We start from the raw sequence: 21,001 nt of genomic DNA, 5'->3' as shown, positions 1-21,001 counted from the left end.
GTCATCTTCATACAGAAACTACAAACGACTTAAAAAAAAATACACGGATCTATCGAAACATCTCGTTATCTTGAAATTCGCCCCAACCGCAGCCCTCGGCGCTCGTGCACCAGCACTCCTTCGTGGTAAATGAAGATGCAAAAGCCAGAACTTAATATGCGGCAGAAACGGCCTCGGTAAATTGTCTCGGTCTGGATTATTGATCTTTTAATGACCCGCACAGCGGCTATACCCATCTTATCAGGCAGACCCCTATTATAATAAAATGCATGGCTGTTCTTGCACGCTGTGTGCAAAGGACAAGATTCGAGTGGAAGAAGAGATTGTCGGTGTCGTGGTCGTTTTGGACAACTTTCGCTTTCGGTTGCAGTGTGATACGCCGAAGAGGTCACTCGCAGTGTCAGCCTGGTTATCAGGTGCACTCTGCTGCGATGGGTGCAAAGTTAAGAAACGATGATTAGTGACTCAAAATTTTCGGAAAAAATTCCACCGACTGGTGGAGACAAGGACCCCCAGCGGCGCCCGGGCCAAATAAACCCATTATAAATTTCGGCGATTTACGCGTCCACGATTTATCGGCTCCGATCGGCGCAAGTGACCCCCGACCTGCCGCCAATTAACGGCGATTGGGGGAAAGCCGATCGGGCACCGGCAGTCAGCGCCAGAAGTCTGATGGTCGTCGAGCGGCGCAGCAACAGCTCTGGTCAAGATTAGTCGGTGTTTGTGCTTCGGACGAGAGTGAATCGATAGGCGAGCGATGTGTCGAGTGTAGGATCGGTGATGAACTAAATCCGGGACACTTGGTGGACGTCTGCAATGTGGCTGCACACCGTTCTGTCCTTCGGGTGTCTGCTCGTCGCGGCTTCTTGCACGGTGAGGCTACTTCGGCACTGGAAAATCGGCCAAATTCTCGGGGGCCAGTTCTGCAACATGCTAATCGCGATGCTAGGAATGCTCGGAATTTTTAACTTAAACACGTGGAAAAAAGAGAGGACGGGCGGCGGGTCGGGTTGGCGGCGCGGCCGACCAGGAATTTCGGATTTTGGGAGAGGAGCGGTTTTTAATGATGTTGTTCGCTACTGGTCGAAAAGGACGAATTCCTGAAAATTTTTCACAATTCGCGGATTTTGATAACTGTTAACTTGTAAGTTATATATCTAGAATGTCAGTCTTCTTTTAACATAAATTATTGTTTATTGTCAAAACTGGCTGGTCGTAAATTCATTGAAAAACTTGTAAGGTCCGATTGGCTCTATTATGAGCAGTAGCACTATCGTGTTGGTTTATCAGTTTTTTGATTCAATATGTTGCCATTCTGGAGCAATAAAGCTAACATTTATTGGCCGTATTTTATCGAAGGGACGTGGAATCGGCCTAATAAAGCCGGAAATATATGTCTTGGTAAATATTGACTCTTGCCGCAAATTTCCCTTACAAAGAACTTCATCAGATTAAGCTCGGCACTAAATTAATGGCTGACCGCAAAATAGCTTTCCCGCAACCATATTTATTTAAGCTAATAGCAGGTGTTTAATCATCGTGGTCCAACTCCAGGGACTAATCCGTCAGAAGTCTAAAGTGAGATTACCGTTTTTTTTGGTTTTGTTGTCGGAAGTGAACTAAAGAGTGGTTTCGGACGACGTTTGTACTGGGTAATAGTCAACGACAATTTGGAGTCAACTTGTTTCTCTAAAATATCCAGTTTCGATTAATTTATGACATTATTTTGAGACGAATTCATAATTTAATTTCATAAATTAAAACGTTTTTTTTTCAAAAAATTTACTAAAACATGCAAAAATATACAATGTTGAGTCAAAATTTGCACAAAATGCAAATACGAGGCGCCAACTGCTCTTAATTATTTCAATTCATGCAGCTCCTAAATGACTCGACTGCCACATTAATATTAATGGTTATGCAAGTTGTGTATTTCAGACTTTGTTAAAAACAAATTGTTGTTGAAGTAGATTGTACAACAAAAGTTTGAATCAAATTTACAACATTTTTTGTTTGTTTTTGTTTTCACACGTCAAATTGTGATGAATTAAAAACGTCTTCAAGTTGGCGTTCGACGAACAGACTATTTTTCACATCCTCGTTGTACGTTATAGATAGACAGTGAGAAAGAAAATTTACGTACTTAGCACCAGCTTATTTTGTTGTATAATAGTAAATACAGCTTCTTTCGTTTTTTATAGTAGCTCTACTACGTTTCGTTTCAAGTGCTGAAAAAATCCCCGTTACTCCTCTGTTTTTCATTTTTAGAAGTAATATAATACAACTTGTTTTACGTGAAAAAATCTCGGGTGGCTATTTGTGTTTCGTTTTTTCGTACGTAGAAGAAATCTTGGGGTGCGATTTTGTTTCTCGATCGAAGTGATAAATTATCACTTGCGATAAATGTCATTGCGTCGCTTTTAAATGAAAAAGTTTGCATTTATTCTTTGCATATAAGCTTATTAAATGCTCAAAAGTTTGCAATTACCTTAATTTTAAGAACTTATAACTCAGAATTACAATTTTGAACTTCTATTTTGACATAAATTTCGAGGTTATGTCTCTAAAATTTATCACTCAGAGCTATCGACAAAATATCACTCCATGAAGACTTGATTTCGTGACAGAATCGAGAAATGTGACAGAAATGTAGCATCTCAACCAGTCAGCAAACGAGATTTTATCGCTATCGAGTTTTTTTCGATCGAGAAACAAGATCGCATCCTTGGTGTCTACTGTGTTTCATTTTTAGAAGTAATATAATTCGGTTTAGTTCAAGCGCTGAAAGAATCTTGGATACTTATTCGTGTTTTGTTTTTAGAAGTAGTAGTAACACGATTCGTTTCAGCTGCTGAAAAATCGTCGTTACCTATTTGTGTGTCTGTCACTTTTGGAAGTAATTTAATGCAACTTGTTTTACGTGCTGAAAAAAATTGTAACAATCCGTGTTTCATTTTTAGAAGTAGTATAATTCACCTTAGTTCAAGCGCTGAAAGAATCTTGATTACCTATTCGTGTTTGTTTTTAGAAGTAGAGAAGTAAATACAGCTTTTTTCGTTTTTTTATAGTAGCACTACTACGTTTCGTTTCAAGCGCTGAAAAAATCCCCGTTAACCCCTGTATTTCATTTTTAGAAGTAGTTTAATGCAACTTGACTTATGCGCTGAAGAAAGGTCGTGTAACAACCCATGTTTCATTTTTAGAAGTAATATAAAACAGTTTGTTTTACGTGAAAAAATCTCGGCAATTTGTGTTTAGTTTTTCTGTACGCTGAAGAAATCTTGCTGTCTACTGTGTTTCATTTTTAGAAGTAATATAATTCGGTTTAGTTCAAGCGCTGAAAGAATCTTAGATACTTACGTGTTTTTTGTTTTAGAAGTAGTAGTAACACGATTCGTTTCAACCGCTGAAAAATCATCGTTACCTACTTGTGTGTCTTTCATTTTTAAAAGTAATTTAATGCAACTTATTTTACGCGCTGAAAAAATTGTGGTAACAATCCGTGTTTCATTTTTAGAAGTAGTATAATAAAAATCTGGTACAACATAATCTGTTTTGCGTGAAAAACTCTCGGACGCTACTTTTAATTCGTTCTTCCGTATGCTGAAAAAGTCTTGACCTCTACCGTGTTTCATTTTTAGAAGTAATATAATTCGATTTAGTTCAAGTGCTGAAAAGAATCTTGGGAACTTTTTCGTGTCTTGTTTTTAGAAGCAGAGTGGTAAATACAGTTGCTTTCGTTTTTAGAAGTAGTAATACGATTCGTTTCAATTACTGAAAAAAATCTCCTTTACTCATCTGAGTTTCATTTTTAGAAGTAGTTTAATTCAGTTGATAAACGCCCCGAAAAAACTTCGTCCAGCAAACTGTGTTTCGTTTTTAGAAGTGACATAATACATGTTCCATGTTCTGAAAAATTCTCGAGTGCCTACCTGTGTTTCATTTTTAGAAGCAGTATAATTCGTCATAGTTGAAGCGCCGAAATAATCTGGTACAACATAATCTGTTTTACGTGAAAAACTGTCGGCTGGCTACATTAATTCCGTTTTTCTCGATGCTGAAAAAATCTTGGCCTCTACCGTGTTTCATTTTTAGAAGTAATATAATTCGATTTAGTTCATTTGCTGAAAAGAATCTTGGGAACTTTTTCGTGTCTTGTTTTTTTTGGAAGCAGAGTAGTAAATACAGTTGATTTCGTCTTTAGAAGTAGTAATACGATTCGTTTGAATTACTGAAAAAATCTCCTTTGGTCATCAGAGTTTCATTTTTAGAAGTAGTTTAATTCGATTGATGAACGGGCCGTAAAAACCTCGTCCACTAACCTGTGTTTCGTTTTTAGAAGTGACATAATGTTTCATGTTCTGAAAAATTCTGGAGTGCTTACCCGTGTTTCATTTTTAGAAGTAGTATAATTCGCCTTAGTTGAAGCGCCGAAAAAATCTGGTACAACAAAATTTTACGTGAAAAACTCTCGGACGCTACTTTTATTTCGTTCATCCGTATGCTGAAAAAGTCTTGGCCTCTACCGTGTTTCATTTTTAGAAGTAGTAAATGCGACTTGATTTACGCACTGAAAAAAGCTCGCGCAACAACTCTTATTTCGTTTTTAGAAGTAACATATTACATGTCTCATGTGCTAAAAAATTTTCAAGTGCCTAACTGTGTTTTGTTTTTAGAAGTAGTATAATACAACATGTTTTACTGAAAAAATCTCAGGGGGCTAGCGGCTATTCGTATTTCGTTTTGCGTACGCTGAAAAAATTCTTGGTGTTTCATTTTTAGAAGTAGTATAATTCGACTTAGTTGAAGCGCCGAAATAATCTGTTACAACATAATCTATTTTACTTGAAAAACTCTCGGCTGGCTACTTTTATTTCGTGTTTCCGTATGTTGAAAAAATCTTGGCCTCTACCGTGCTTCATTTTTAGAAGTAATATAATTCGATTTAGTTCAAGTGCTGAAAAGAATCTCGGGAACTTCTACGTGTCTTGTTTTTAGAAGCAAGGTAGTAAATACAGCTGCTTTCGTTTTTAGGACTAGTAATACGATTCGTTTCAATTATTGAAAAAATCTCCTTTGCCCATCTGAGTTTCATTTTTAGAAGTAGTTTAATTCAAATAATTAACGCCCCGAAAAAACCTCGTCTAACAATCGGTGTTTCGTATTCAGAAGTGACATAATGCTTCATGTGCAAAAAAATTCTCGGGTGCCTACTCGTGTTTCATTTTTAGAAGTAGTATAATTCGACGTAGTTGAAGCACCGAAATAATTTAGTACAACATAGTTTTACGTGAAAAAATCTCGGATGACTACTTCTATTTCGTTTTTCTGTATGCTGAAAAAATCATGTGCAAAAAAATTCTCGGGTGCCTACTCGTGTTTCATTTTTAGAAATAGTATAATTCCGCTTAAGTTGAAGCTCTGAAAGCATCTAGTATAACATAATTTGTTTTAGGTGAAAAAATCTCGGGTGACTATTATTTATGTTTCGTTTTTTTGTACGCTGAAAAAATCTTGGTGTCTACTGTGTTTCATTTTTAGAAGTAGTATAATTCAGCTTAGTTCAAGCGCTTAAAGAATCTTGAGCACTTTTCGTATTTTTTTTTGTAGAAGTAGAGTAGTAAACACAGCTTATTTCGTTTCTAGAAGTAGCAATAATACGCTTCCTTTCAAGTGCTGAAAAAAATCTTCATTACCTACCTGTGCTTCATTTTTAGAAGTAGTGTAATACAGCTTGTTTTACGTGAAAAATCTCGAGTTGCTATTTGTAATTCGTTTTTCCGTACGCTGAACAAATCTTGGTATCTACTGTGTTTCATTTTTAGAAGTACTTTAATTCAACTGATTAACACGCTGAAAAACCTCGTGTTTCATTTTTAGAAGTAACTAAATGCAACTTGATACACGCACTGAAAAAAGTTCGGTCAACAACCCGTGCTTCATTTTTAGAAGTAGTATAATTTGGCTTAGTTAAAGCTCTGAAAGAATCTAGTATAACATAATTTGTTTTACGTGAAAAAATCTCGGGTGGCTATTTATGTTTCGTTTTTCCGTACCCTGAAAAAATCTTGGTATCTACTGTGTTTCATTTTTAGAAGTAGTATTATTCGGCTTAGTTCAAGCGCTTAAAAAATCTTGAGCACTTTTCGTGTTTTGTTTGTAGAAGTAGAGTAGTAAACACAGCTTATTTCGTTTTTAGAAGTAGCAATAATACGCTTCGTTTCAAGTGCTGAAAAAATATCTTCGTTACCTACCTGTGCTTCATTTTTAGAAGTAGTGTAATACAGATTGTTTTACGTGGAAAAACTCGGGTTGCTATTTGTGATTCGTTTTTCCGTACGGTGAAGAAATCTTGGTGTCTACTGTGTTTCATTTTTAGAAGTAATATAATTCGCTTTAGTTCAAGCGCTCAAAGATTTTTCTTGTTTTTAGAAGCAGAGTAGAAAATACAGCTTATTTCGTTTTTAGAAGTAGCCATAATACGACTTGTTTCAAATGCTGAAAAAAATCTTCATTACCTAATTGTGCTTCATTTTTAGAAGTAGTGTAATACAGCTTGTTTTACGTGGAAAATCTCGGGTTGCTATTTGTGATTCGTTTTTCCGTACGCTGAAGAAATCTTGGTGTCTACTGTGTTTAATTTTTATAAGTACTTTAATTCAACTGATCAACGCGCTGAAAAACCTCATGTTTCATTTTTAGAAGTAGCTAAATGCAACTTGTTACACGCACTGAAAAAAGTTCGGACAAAAACCCGTGTTTCATTTTTAGAAGTAGTATAATTTGGCGTAGTTGAAGCTCTGAAAGAATCTAGTATAACATAATTTGTTTTACGTGAAAAAATCTCGGGTGGCAATTTATGTTTCGTTTTTTTTGTACGCTGAAAAAATTTTGGTGTCTACTGTGTTTCATTTTTAGAAGCAGTATTATTCGGCTTAGTTCAAGCGCTTACAGAATCTTGAGCACTTTTCGTATTTTGTTTGTAGAAGTAGAGTAGTAAATACAGCTTATTTCGTTTTTAGAAGTAGCCATAATACGCTTCGTTTCAAGTGCTGAAAAAAATCTTCATTACCTACCTGTGCTTCATTTTTAGAAGTAATGTAATACAGCTTGTTTTACCTGAAAAATCTCTGGTTGCTATTTGTGATTCGTTTTTCCGTACGCTGAAGAAATCTTGGTATCTACTGTGTATCATTTTTAGAAGTACTTTAATTCAACTCATTAATACGCTAAAAAACCTCGTGTTTCATTTTTAGAAGTAGCTAAATGCAACTCGATACACGCACTGAAAAAAGTTCGGGCGAAAACCCGTGTTTCATTTTTAGAAGTAGTATAATTCGCCTTTGTTGAAGCTCTGAAAGAATCTAGTATAACATAATTTATTTTACATGAAAAAATCTCGGGTAACGTTTTTCCGTACGCTGAAAAAATCCTGGTATCTACTGTGTTTCATTTTTAGAAGTAGTATAATTCGGCTTAGTTCAAGCGCTTAAAGAATCTTGAGCAATTTTCGTATTTTGTTTGTAGAAGTAGAGTAGTAAACACAGCTTATTTCGTTTTTCGAAGTAGCTTCGTTTCAAGTGCTGGAAAAAATCTTCATTACCTAACTGTGCTTCATTTTTAGAAGTAGTGTAATACAGCTTGTTTTACGTGAAAAATCTCGGGCTACTATTTGTGTTTCGCTTTTTCGTACGCTGAAGAAATCTTGGTGTCTACGGTGTTTCATCTTTAGAAGTAATAGGATAATTCGATTTAGTACAAGCGCTCAAAGAATCTTGGGTACTTATTCGTGTAAATACAGCTGCTTCCGTTTTTAGGAGTTTCAATTACTGAAAAAATCTCCGTTACCCATCTGAGTTTCATTTATTGAAGTAGTTTAATTCAGCTGATTAACGTACCGAAAAAGCTCGTGTTTCGTTTTTAATTGTGACATAATACAGGTTTCATGTGCTAAAAAATTCTGAGGTGCCTACCGGTGTTTTATTTTTAGAAGTAGTATAATTCGACTAAGTTGAAAGAATCTAGTGGAACATAATTTGTTTTACGTGAAAAAAACTTAGGATTTACTGTGTTTCATTTTTAGAAGTCGAGTGGTAATACAGCTTCTTTCTTTATTAGAAACAGTAGTAATACGATGGGTCTCAATTACTGAAAAAATCTCTGTTACCCACCTGTGTTTCAATTGCAGAAGTAATTTAATGCAACTCGTTTTACGCCCTGAAAAAACTTGTGGTATCCTTGTTTCATTTTTAGAAGTAATTTAATACAGGTCCTTCATGCGCTAAAAGTCTCAAGATCCTACCCGTGTTTCGTCGCCTCAGACTTCGAAATAATCTTAGTGTCCAGCGTGTTTCATTTTTAGAAGTAGTAGTTAGGAGTAGCAGTATTACGATTCATTTCAAGTGCTGAAAAAATCTGTGTTATACCTAGCTATGTTTCATTTTTAGAAGTAATTTAATACAACTTATTAAGATTATCAAAACTGACCCTTATATAATTTTTAGAAACAAAAAAAAATAGAACCATTTTCATTCAGAAAAAAACCTAGAGTACTGACCCATATTTCAGAAGCAATACAGTGTGGCTCGCTTCGCTCGCTCAAAAATTTCCTAATCCGAGACGTAACTCATTTTAAAGATAAACACGATACAAATAAAACCGGCAAAAAACAAATCGTTGTATTTATACATGTGAATAATTACCCACGGAAGTTAGTTGCGGTTTGCTCTTTGTTGCCGTTTATTCGTAACCACACGCTTCAATCATCGAAAAGTTGAACCCGTGCTACGATGAAACAATTAAATTAAAATCGCTGTTTTGAGCACTCACTTTGAACAAATTTCCCTAAATGAATCAGCCAATTAAAAAAAAGGAGTGACCTTTTCAGAAACGAGATCCTTGAGTTAATATTACATCCTTTGAAATCTCTGGCCGCCTACGAATCAAAACGTTGTCGATCGAACCGTTGCAGTATGAATACAGATCGCTTCGTTAAATGTAATAAGGAACACGACTACAAGTACGCAGAGACTTTTGACTAAAATAACATATCTAGAAAATGGTTCTTTTTGTTAAAAACCACCATGGAAAAAACGAAAGCAATCGTGTGTCCATTTACGGATTTGCGGATTTACGTCCAGACTTGCTGTAAGCACTTTAACTGTATTTTTAAATTAAAACGAACGACAACAGTATTGTCTCTGTTACAGCTAATATCCGAAATCCGTTATTATGCATAATAACTAGACATTTTAGGAATTATGCGTAATAACTAAACTTATCAGTTATTATGCATAATAACCGGAAACATTAGGAATTATGCGTAATAACTGTAATTTTCAGTTATTATGCATAATAACGGAAATGTTTAGGTAATATTGATAATAACTAACAGAGGAAAAGGAATTATGCATAATATTTTCCAAAAAGCTACCCATGTAGGGAAATGTACACATGTACAGAAAAAGGGACCAATTACAGTTATATAAACGTCATATTCCCATTGCTTTTCATTGATCTATGAGAACCTGAATTGCTCATCTTGTCCCGTTTTTTTGAAATCAGCTGTTATAAGCCAGTGCCGAAGCCTTTGAAAATGGTAAAAAGTGAAAAAAAATAGAACAGGATGATACCCATTGGAAAAGGAAGAAAATATAACAAAAATAAAGTAAAAAATAATTTAGGGGCGATCTGAGGTCCAGAAGGGAAAGAGGGTGAGCTTTTAAGGGTAGAAAACGGTTTATCACGATTTCCGGCAAAACTACAAGTCCTATCGCAAAAAGTTAAATGGCAAAGTTGTAGGTAATAAAAAGATCTACAACTTTTATATTTACACTTTCTCTTGACATAACCTCAAAATTTATGCGAAAAATGCAAATATCCGAGTTTTTGGTTTTTTAATTTTTTTTTCCCACAAAAATTTTTTTTTGGCGAAATTTGGTGAAAACTTACCTATTTATGTCCCAAACTCACTGTAATTTTTTTGATTCGAAATATTTATTTTTTTCCCTTATTTTGATTTAATATCGAAAAACCACCCTAATTTTTAATCGAAAATTCTCACGTCAAAATATTTGCTTTTTTAAAAAAATCGGTCTGCTTTTGTTCGCTGAAATCTCTATTTTCTGAAGGTGCAAAAAAAAGTTATACATTACTATGGCAAATTTTCACAAGAAATGCAAAAAACGAAACAACTCGAATTCAAGAATTTGTTTTTAATTATTATGTAAAATTTCGAGCTAGTTATTATAATGTACACGTTAATTCCTCGAAAAACGTAATATTCCATGTTACATTGATAAATTAAAAAATTGCAAATCGAAATATACCTACTACTATAATTAACAACCAAATAAGTTAATACACTTAATGCTTTATAAGACATCTGCAATATTTTGTTATAAAGTTGTAGGACAATTTTTAAATTATATGCATAGGTGCCTATTTATTGCTATTTTAAGATAACTTACATATCTGAATGGCCTACGGAAAAGTTTAGCCCATCAGAAGAATGAACAACATCGTCTATAAAAATACATGTGCAGGCTGAGTTACTTGAAGAGAATCGTGACGAATTGACTTATTTAAAAGAAACTTTTGGAATCTACAGTCACAAGGATTTTCCTGTAAACAAGCAGAAGAAGATGTTGATGCTGACATCATTAAGATCTCGATAGAAACTGCCAGAGATACTAATAAAACTGTCATAGTTGCGGGTCAAGATATTTTGGTCCTTTTGAACCAATTGAATTCAAATAATTATGAGTTATGACGTTTATTTTCTCAAACCAGGTTCTGGAAATGTCAAAGATCTATTTTTCACGTTCAATAGTTTCAAATATGAATCTTTCAAAAATATCGTTCCATTTCTGTATTATTTTTCTGGTTGGGATACAACATCTGAGTTTGCCGGAAAAGGAAAGAAAAACATCGTCTTCTAATATATAAAATTCTCGTGTCACAGTGTGTGTAATCAAACTCTTCCGAAACGGTTTGATTAATTTTTATGAAATTTTCTGTCTATATTGGGTAGGTCTGAGAATAGGTCGTAAACTATTTTTTATACCCCTAGGTGCTAAGGGTGGCCCACCCAATTTTTTTTTTATTTTTCGGCCAAAATTTGTTATTTTTATTTTTTTAAGATTTGGCTTCAAAAAATACATATAACCCTAAATTTTCGTCCTTTTACCACCAACCCCCATTTTGTAGTAACGATATTAGTATCTTTACTTTCATCCACAGATACGCAAGATGGCTGTTGAATACAATCATTGTCGTACGATAAATTTTTATGTAAAATTTATAATTTAATTTAATTATAATTTATTTATTTATTTATTTTGATTTAATTTTTTATTTAACTACTAAAATATTCACTAGAAATAATTTACATTGCGAAACAACGTTTGCTGGGTCTGCTAGTTAGACGATAAAAATTTATCAAATTTGGCCAATTTTTTTTATAAAAAACATGCAAACAAAGAATATATCGCAAAAAATGGATTAAAATTAATCAAATATATTTATAAATGTAAAAATGACAATATAACACTGAATCAATTAAGATTTCGAAAATCAATTGGCAAGAATTAAATCGTCTTTCATATTGAGAAATCTCCCACCAACAGAAGGCGTTTGTTTCATGGATTTTAAATTTTTGAGTTTATCAGTGTAACATGGAATCTTACTTTTTTCGAGTAATTAAAGTGTAAATTTTAATAAATACCTCAAAATTTTACATGATTATAAAAAAATCGAATTCGAGTTTTTCGGTTTTTTGGATTTCCTGTGAAAATTTGCCATAGTAATGTATACTGTTTTTTTAAACCATTAGAAGGTAGAGATTTCAATGAACAAAAAGTACACCGATTTTTTTAAAAAAGCAAACATTTTGACGTGAGAATTTTCGATTGAAAATTAGGATGGTTTTTTGATATTAAATCAAAATAAGGGGGAAAATAAATATTTTGAATAAAAAAAATTACAGTGAGTTTGGGACATAAATAGGTAAGTTTTCACCAAATTTCGTGAAAAAAAACTTTTTTGTGGGAGATAAAAATAAAAAACCAAAAACTCGGTTATTTGCATTTTTCGCATAAATTTTGAGGTTATGTAAAAAAAGTCTAAATACAATAGTTGTAGATCCTTTTATTACCTAGAACTTTGCCGTTTAACTTTTTTCGATAGGCCTCGTAGTTTTGCCGGAAATCGTGATAAACCGTTTTCTACCCTTAAAAGCTCACCCTCTTCCACTTCCCGACCTTAGATCGCCCATAAATTATTTTTCCTTTTATTTTTATCATATTTTCTTCCTTTTCCAATGGGTATCATCCTGTCCTAAATTTTTTTGTTCTCAAAAATTATCGGCCCTTGCCTATTAGGCAATATATTTAATGACTAATGTTTCAGGTATTATGCATAATTCCTGTTCCTCTGTTAGTTATTATCAATATTAACTAAACGTTTCCGTTATTATGCATAATAACTGAAAATTTCAGTTATTACGCATAATTCCTAATGTTTCCGGTTATTATGCATAATAACTGACAAGTTTAGTTATTATGCATAATTCCTAAAATATCTAGTTATTATGCATAATAACGTATTTCGGATATTAGCTGTAACATCTCTAAGAAGCTTAACCTAATCCTTTTCGGGACGCATTGATGTTATCCTAAATCGATGACATCGGTGGAAACTTTCTAATCTAACAAAGCTTAATACTTTTTCCGTGCCAGTAATTTAATATTATTTACGAGTGCCGCAGCTGTCACCTTTTAAGGCAAAAGCGTAATTAAGTTTTATTGCATGCGAATAAATTCGTCTTTTTGGACATATTTAAGTACAGTTGGTGCAACTTTCATAAAAAAAATCGTTGACGTTGAAGCACGTGGAAACAGTGGCCTATATATTCACTAGGGGTTTGGATTGCAGAAAAACGGGTGCTGTGTGTTGGAAACCGCTCTGTAACGATTATTGCATATTAATATGTCGGAACAGGTGATTCATACGGCTAATTTATTTAACTACACCTATACACTGTTTATAATTTTTAAATACCGCTAAATAATAGCGTCATTATTTCGCGACAACACGAACGGTAAACACAAAATCGATCAGCTTCGTTATTTTATGTATAAAATGAATACTTGTAGGTATACATTACGCATTTTGATTATGTCGTTAAAATAAGCGCTGAATTCAAAGATATCTCGCAGGATAACAATCTCGACAGCGCACATAATTTAGCCAGGCTTTGAACATTTGGCTTAAAATATGAATTCATTAACCGAACACATCTGCAAATTTTTTTCACTACGTACGTATTACGAGTGTCCTTAACATTTTTCCACGTGTTTATACAAAGTAGTCCTAGAGCCGGTTTCAGCATTTAATTATTGTTGCGACCGCCTCCGTTTCGGACTTTCGACGGACTTAACGACTTCATTAGCCGAAAATCGAAGAAAATTTTCGCACAGACGCTCCTTGTTTTGCCGGAGTCGGTTTGGACCTTTTTAGAGTGCTTGACAGCCGAGTTTCGCGCATTGTTGTGATGCATATTTAATGAGATGCAACATTCCAATCCTGACTTTGAGAAATGTCACCGCGGACTCGGCTCGGTTTTTTCGGCTTCTACCCGGAATAATAATAATGTTGGTGTTTTATTAACGCTTGTCGTTAGGTGGGTGCTCAATTGCGTAAATTTCGGCGAAATTTTCCACCGGAACTAAGTAAATAAGTTATTGCCGGGTATAGGCAGGTAATTAATTTTTGCCACAACAGACTTACACTATGTGTAAGCAGCGAGTAATTTATAAAGCTTTACTTCGGGAGCTACCTAATAAATTAACGCGGATTAATCAGGTTGTGAGGTACGGCTTAGCGTGTGTCGGGATAAATTGGAGCGTTTTCTTTAACCTTGTTGCTGCGAAATTTATGACCCTCTCAAAAGTTACGGAAAAGCATGATTTTAGCTTCTTGTTCAGTGTGGCGTGAAAACGCTGAAAGAGCAATTAATTTCGATTACGTTGTTGTGTAGTTTCCGTGCGTCTGTCTGTCGTACGTCTGTACGATAATTTGATTTTTTGACATGTAGTCATTATCTCCCATTCGGGCGATAAACGCATTAAGCCTGATTGATATTCAGCGTATGTCACACTTCTTTATTAAATGAATTGTGTGCTATAATTTCAACGATCTATGGCTATAGTTCGAATCATTCTTCTTTCTGTTTATCGTAGCCTATAAATTATGTTATTTTAGGGCGTGCATAGGTAATTATAGATAACAGGCACACGCAAAGTTTAATACGACTATTATACTGGTAGGTGGTAAAGTGGGCATTTGTATATTTGTTCACGCTAAAGACATGTTAAATAAACCGATTCCACCGAGAGTTACTTATTCCAACATGCTAAAAGGATTTAGCACATGTTCAAATTTGTTTAGCATTAGTTCGGATGGACTGTATACCGTGGGTATGTTTTGGTGTTATTGTCATTGTTTAATGTTGTCGGTTTGGATTTCTCTAAACAGTGATATCTAATTACTATTACTATTAAAAGGAAACACACACGAAGAATTTTGTAGCTGTTCTAGATTAGGTTAATCGAAGATTCAGTAAATTTGTCTTCAAATCTGGTGCAATTAACCATTAACACGCTGTATTTTTGGAATCAGGACGTCGAAATCTAAATCCTAGAATTTTGTGTGGATTTTTGAAGAACTTTTTCAAAAACGAAATTTTTTAATATTTGCCCAGCTTTTATGAAAATTTCGACCTTTCCTCGACTATCTTTCAAAATTAACCAAAGAGATTTTGCTGCAAGTTTTGACCTCTCGATGCTACTTTCGGCTTTATTTTTATATTGCTCCAAGATACGCAATATTTTTGGAATCAGCACGTCGAACTCAATATTCAAAATTCTTTGTTGATTTTTAGACGACTTTTTCAAAAGGTCAATGTTTCAATATTCCATCTGCTTTGATGGAAATTTCGCTCTTTTCTCGATTAATTTTCAAAATTTTCTAAAGAGATTTTTCGGTAGATTTCGACCGCTCGATGCTATTTTCAGTTTTATTTTTTCGAAAATTGTATCAGAATCGTCTGATGAAATTTTTAGTAACAAAAAAATGAATTTCAAATCGAATATTTCTAAATATTTCCCCAGAACCATTAAAACGCTATATTTTTGGAATCAGGACGTCGAGATCTACATCCCAGAATTTTTTGTAAATTTTTGGACAACTTTTTCAAAAGCTCAATGTTTCAATATTCCGTCCGCATTTATGAAAATTTCGACCTTTTTTCGATCACTTTTCAAAAAGAACCAAAGATATTTTTTTGCAAATTTTGACCTCTCGGCTTTATTTTTTCGAAAACTTCTATCAGAATCGTCCAATGAAATTTTTAGTTCAAGAAAAAAAACCGAGATTTTAAAATTCAATTTTTCTAAAATATTGCTCCAAGGCACACTATTATTTGGAATTTTTGGAATCAGTACGTTGAACTCTATATTCCAGAATTTTTTCTTGATTTTTAGACAACTTTTTCAAATGGTCAATTTTTCAATGTTCCCTCTGCTTTTATGAAAATTTCGCTCTTTTCTCGATTAATTTTCAAAATTATCTAAAGACATTTTCGGTAGATTTCAACCGCTCGATGCTATTTTCAGTTTTATTTTTTCGAAAATTGTATCAGAATCGTCTGATGAAATTTTTAGTAATAAAAAAATGAATTTCAAATCGAATATTTCTCAAATATTTCCCCAGAACCATTAACACGCTATATTTTTGGAATCAGGACGTCGAGATCTACATCCCAGAATTTTTTGTAAATTTTTGGACAACTTTTTCAAAAGCTCAATGTTTCAATATTCCCTCCGCATTTATTAAAATTTCGACCTTTTTTCGATCACTTTTCAAAAAGAACCAAAGATATTATTTTTCTTGCAAATTTTGACCTCTCGGCTTTATTTTTTCGAAAACCTTTACCAGAATCGTGCAATGAAATTTTTAGTTCAAGAAAAAAAACGAGATTTTAAAATTGAATTTTTCTAAAATATTGCTCCAAGGCACACTATATTTTTGGAATTTTTGGAATCAGTACGTCAAACTCTATATTCCAGAATGTTTCCTTGATTTTGAGACAACTTTTTCAAAAGGTCAATTTTTCAATATTCCCTCTGCTTTTATGGAAATTTCGCTCTTTTCTCGATTAATTTTCAAAATTATCTAAAGAGATTTTCGGGAGATTTCGACTGCTCCATGCTATTTTCGTCTTTATTTTTTCGAAAACTTCTACCAGAATCGTCGAAAGAAATTTTTAGTTAAAAAAACAAAAACAAGATCTTAAAATCGATTTTTTTAAAATATTGCACCAAAGCACGCTATTTTTTTGGAATTTTTGGAATCCGCACGCCAAAATCTATATTCCAAAATTTCTTGTTGATTTTTAGACAATTTTTTCAAAAGGCCAATTTTTCATATTCCCTATGCTTTTATGAAAATTTCGGTCTTTTCTTGATTAATTTTGAAAATTACTTAAAAATATTTCGGTTTTATTTTTTCGAAAACTGCTTCCAGAATCGTCCAACTAGAGTTTTAATAAAAAAAAAAACAAACATTTTCAAAACGAATATCCCTAAAATATTGTTCTAGGACCATAAAGACGCTGTATTATCGAATCATCACGTCGAGATTTACATTCCAGAATTTTGTATGGATTTTTAGACAACTTTTCGAAAAGCTTAATTTTTCATTATTACTTCCCTCTGTTTTAGACTTAATCGTCTTCGGAAGTAGTATTAAAAAAAAAAGATTTTCAAACCGAATATTCCTGAAATTGCTTCAGGATCATAAATATGCCATATTTTTGAAGTCAGTATGTCAAAGTCCATCTTCCAGTTTTTTGTACATTTTTAGACAACTTTTCCAAAAGCTCAAATTTTCAATATTGTGAAAATTTAGATCTTGTTTTGACCACCTTTGAAATTTACCTTAAACATTTTTTTTTTCTAATTTTCGTTCTACAGAAGTTATTTCCGACTTCATTTCTTCGAAAACTACTGCCATTTTTCCAAAATCGCTCAACAAAATTTGACAATTTTTAACATTTTTTCAAACTGAATAATTTTTCGAAAACACGATGCGTTTTTCGATTCAGGTCGTCGAAATCTGTTTCCGAAAATTTTTTGGGAATTTTAGACAATAATTTTTGATTTTAGAAACACCGTCGAAATTACCAAAGAATTGTCTTTGTTTATTTCGACTTCCACAAGATTTTACGGCTCCATTTTTTCGAAAGATTGTTTTTCTCTAGATTTAGACCTTTTTTTGACTTTATTTCTTCGGAAACTCCTACCAGAATCGCCAAATGAAATTTGTAGTTAAAAAAAAAGATTTTCAAATCGAATACTCCTGAAATATTGCTTCAAGATCATAAACATGACATATTTTTGAAGTCAGTACGTCAAAATTTGTATCCCAAAGTTGTATGTAGATTTTTAGACAACTTTTTCAAAAGCTCAATTTTTCAGCACATATTATGAAAATTTCGATCTTTTCTTGACCACCTTTACAATTTTTTCTCTAGTTTTCGATTTCCAGAAGTTATTTTCGGCTTCATTTCTTCGAAAACTATCATTTTTCCAAACTCATTCAACAAAATTTGACAATTTTTAGAATTTTTTTGTTGATTTTCAAACCGAAGATTTCTAAAATACCGAATGACTATTAATGTAGGTATTTTTTTGTCAGGTTGGCAATTATTTTTCAAAAACACGATGTGTTTTTCGATCCAGGTCGTCGAAATGTGTTTTCGAAAATTTTTTTGGAATTTTTAGACAACTTCGCCAAAAACTCAATTTCTCGACGAAATTTTTTACTTTTTCCAAACACCGTTGAAATTACCACAGAATTTCCTTTGTTTATTTCGACTTTCAGAAGATTTTACGGCTGCATTTTTAGAGAGATTTTTTTTCTAGATTTAGGCCTCTTTTTGACTTTATTTCTTCGGAAACTCCTACCAGATTCGCCATCGATCTTTTCTTGAACACTTTTGAAAATTACATTTTTTTGTAGATTTCGACTTCCCGAAGCTATTTTCAGCTTTATTTCTTCAAAAAGTTTTATCTGAAATTTTTAGTATATAAAAAAAAGATTTTCAAACCGAATATTTCTAAAATATTGCTTCAAAACCAAATAAGACATATATTTTTAGAATCAGTACGTTAAAATGTATATCCCAGAATTTTTTCTAGATTTTTAGATACTTTTTCGAAAGCCCAATTTTTTTCCTCCGCTTTTATGAAAATTTGGCTCTTTTCTGGACAACTTTCAAAATTACCTAAAGAGATTTTTCTGTGGATTTCGACCTCTCGATGTTATTTTCGTTTTTTTTTTTCGAATCGTCAAATTTTTAGTTAAAAAAAAAAGATTTTCAAACCGAATACTTTTGAAATTTTGCTTCAGGACCATAAATACCCTGGATTTATCGAATCAGCACATCGAGATCTACTACATCCCAGAGTTTTTTATGGATTTTTGACCAACTTTTTCAAAAGCTTAATTTTTCATTGTTCCCTCCCGCTCTTACTAAAATTTCGATTTTTTTTAGATCACCTTTGAAAATTACCTGGAGAGAGTTTTTTTTTCATGATTTAGACCTCTTGAAGCTATTTTTGACTTTGTATCTTTGATTTCACTATTTTTCCATTTTTTTAAATTGATTTTCAAGCTGAATATTTCTTAAATACTGAATGACTACGATTTTTTTGTCAGGTTGGCAACATACTAAAAAACAAAACTCCAGGGACCACCAGATGATTTCAATATTTTTTAAAAATAAAACATCAAGAACCACGAGATTTTTTTAAATTCTTAAAAAAAAAACACCAGGGGCCTCAAGATTTTTTCAAATTTATCCTAAAACTGAACATCAGGGCCCTCCAGAATTTTTTAAATTATTAAGAAAGACAAAATACCTCGGGTGTTATTAATTTTTTGAAGGAAACTGAAACACCAGGGTCTTCAAAATTTCTTCAAATTCTTCCGAAAATAAGCACCAGGAAGTCTAGTTTTCGGAAATAAATTTTATAATTTTAATTTGAATTATAAAAATCATTTGATCAAAAATTTTCCTGGATGATGTCATCAATTTTTAGAGGAGACAAGTAAATAAAATTTTGTCAATTTTCAATAATAATTAATAAACGATAAATTCTATCATATAGTTTCCTTCATTAATGAATTGTGAATTTGGATTCTGCAAACATTATTTTCTAGAATCTAGAGGTGTGTCCTTCATAAAAAAACGGTAATTTTTAATGTTTAAAATACAAAAAATTGTATTACAAAACGTGACTTACTTGAGCATTGATTTTTCTTCTGATTTATTACTCAAAATTTAGTTGTCTTTTTATATTTTTAAAAATATTTCAATATTTACCACACTGATAGAGATATTTGAAAAATGAAGCTGTAAAAAATGTAAAAAAAAATTTCTGGCCGTTAGATTTTAACGGGTTGAATCGAAAAACATTTATCATTTTTGTTAGGAACATATTTATCGCAACTCTAGAACCACTGGGTGTTCAAAAATTATAACGACCGATTTTTAAAATATTCATCAGTATATACCATTTCATTTTGGCGATTCTGTACAACGGTAGGAATTTTCAAACCAACGAAGCTTTCGGCTATCTGATTAACTGCCATCTGGTTTAAAATACGACAGTACCAATCCATTTTAAAGCCGCATACCCCGTCCTCCGATTCGTTCCAGTTTTGCTAACCGTACCCATGAATGTAAACATGAAGGTAACCGCAAAACCAGATTCGCCGACATGCTACACAGAAAAACCACCCATCTCTCGTATTTTCCCCAATGAACCCATTTTGTTCAATGCCGGTACTACCATTCATTGTTCTCCGACGTTGCTAATTCGCTCCTTCGACCGAATCGCGTCTCGTGAGCATTTAACAGTCCGTCAAAAGGCCTTTAGCGGCCGATGTTGGTCGTGGGAAGGTGTCACGGTCGTAACAAGTGGCCCACACTTTCCAGGGCAATTCGGGTAAAAAACGGTGCGGCACGGTACCAAATAACGCATCCCGATTGCCCAGGTGTTCGACTGACTGGGTCTGCATTCCTGTTGCTATTGTGAACAGGTGTTCACTCCGTGCAGCTCTGCCATTGTATTCCACACCTGTATCATGTCATATCTCATCTACCTGCTAACCATAATCGCCGCCGCGCCGCCCTTTGCTATCTACACCCGTGCGACTCACGGAAGAGGGCCGAACGAGGAATTACCAGTTTCCAGAAAATAAGGGCCGAGATGAAGTGATTGTTATTATTTGGACAGGAAAACCGGTAGTCCGGATTTGCGGCTAAAGCTATGTTTAAACACGGAAAAAGAAGTAGGCCAGTAATCTTTTACGAGTTATGACATGAAGCAGAATCGTTCTTCTAGAGCAAGGTCTTACGGCTAAAAGTGGTTCTATACTATGTGATTTTATTATCGAAAGAGAATATCTCAAGTGCAGTCATATTTCGCAAAGATTTTTTATTTCCCGGCTAGTTCTATGTTCTCTCGTGTTTCGTGACTCCTAGACTGTGAAAAAGTAGGTCTTGCGGTGATCTTATTTGATCACGTCCAACAATTTTAATGACATCACTGCAAAATTTTGTTCAGGAAATCCTGTTTAAATTTTAAAAAACAAAATTTTTGGAACAAATTTCAAAATTTTATTGAACACAGAGTGGTTTTATTTTAACTTTCAATAAAATAAAATTGAAAATTGAAAAAACGTGGGGCTTTTGATGTTTTATTTTTGAAAGAATTTTAAAAAATCTCGACTTCCGATGTTTTCTTTTTGAAAAAGTTTGAAAGAATTTCTTAGGCTGGTGTTTTTTTTGCTTTTGAAAGATTTTGAAACTATTTGCGGCCCCTAGTATTTTTTTAGAATAGGAAAAGATCTTTGAGAATCCCAAAGAATTCGA

General features: G+C 33.4%; 1 protein-coding gene across 4 annotated transcripts in view; it reads left to right on the top strand.

Annotated features, from left to right (window-relative positions):
• Nucleotides 1-639: 639 nt before the first annotated feature.
• Magu (magu) overlaps nt 640-21,001 on the top strand; it is an 87,175-nt gene continuing 66,813 nt past the window's right edge. For 3 of the 4 annotated variants that reach the window (XM_064059001.1, XM_064059000.1, XM_064058999.1), the window contains exon 1: nt 640-873. In XM_064059001.1, coding sequence (XP_063915071.1) covers nt 817-873 — 57 coding nt within the window. In that variant the 5' untranslated portion in view covers nt 640-816. The remainder of the gene's footprint in view (nt 874-21,001) is intronic. The other variant, XM_064059002.1, reaches the window with a different exon arrangement.

This window comes from Zophobas morio, unplaced genomic scaffold (assembly GCF_036711695.1).
Source record: "Zophobas morio isolate AGI-343-1 ecotype UQ-CSIRO unplaced genomic scaffold, CSIRO_AGI_Zmor_V1 ptg000020l, whole genome shotgun sequence".
Taxonomy (NCBI): domain Eukaryota; kingdom Metazoa; phylum Arthropoda; class Insecta; order Coleoptera; family Tenebrionidae; genus Zophobas; species Zophobas morio.
Note: the sequence above shows the minus strand (reverse complement) of the source record. Positions and strands in the feature narration are given on the sequence as shown.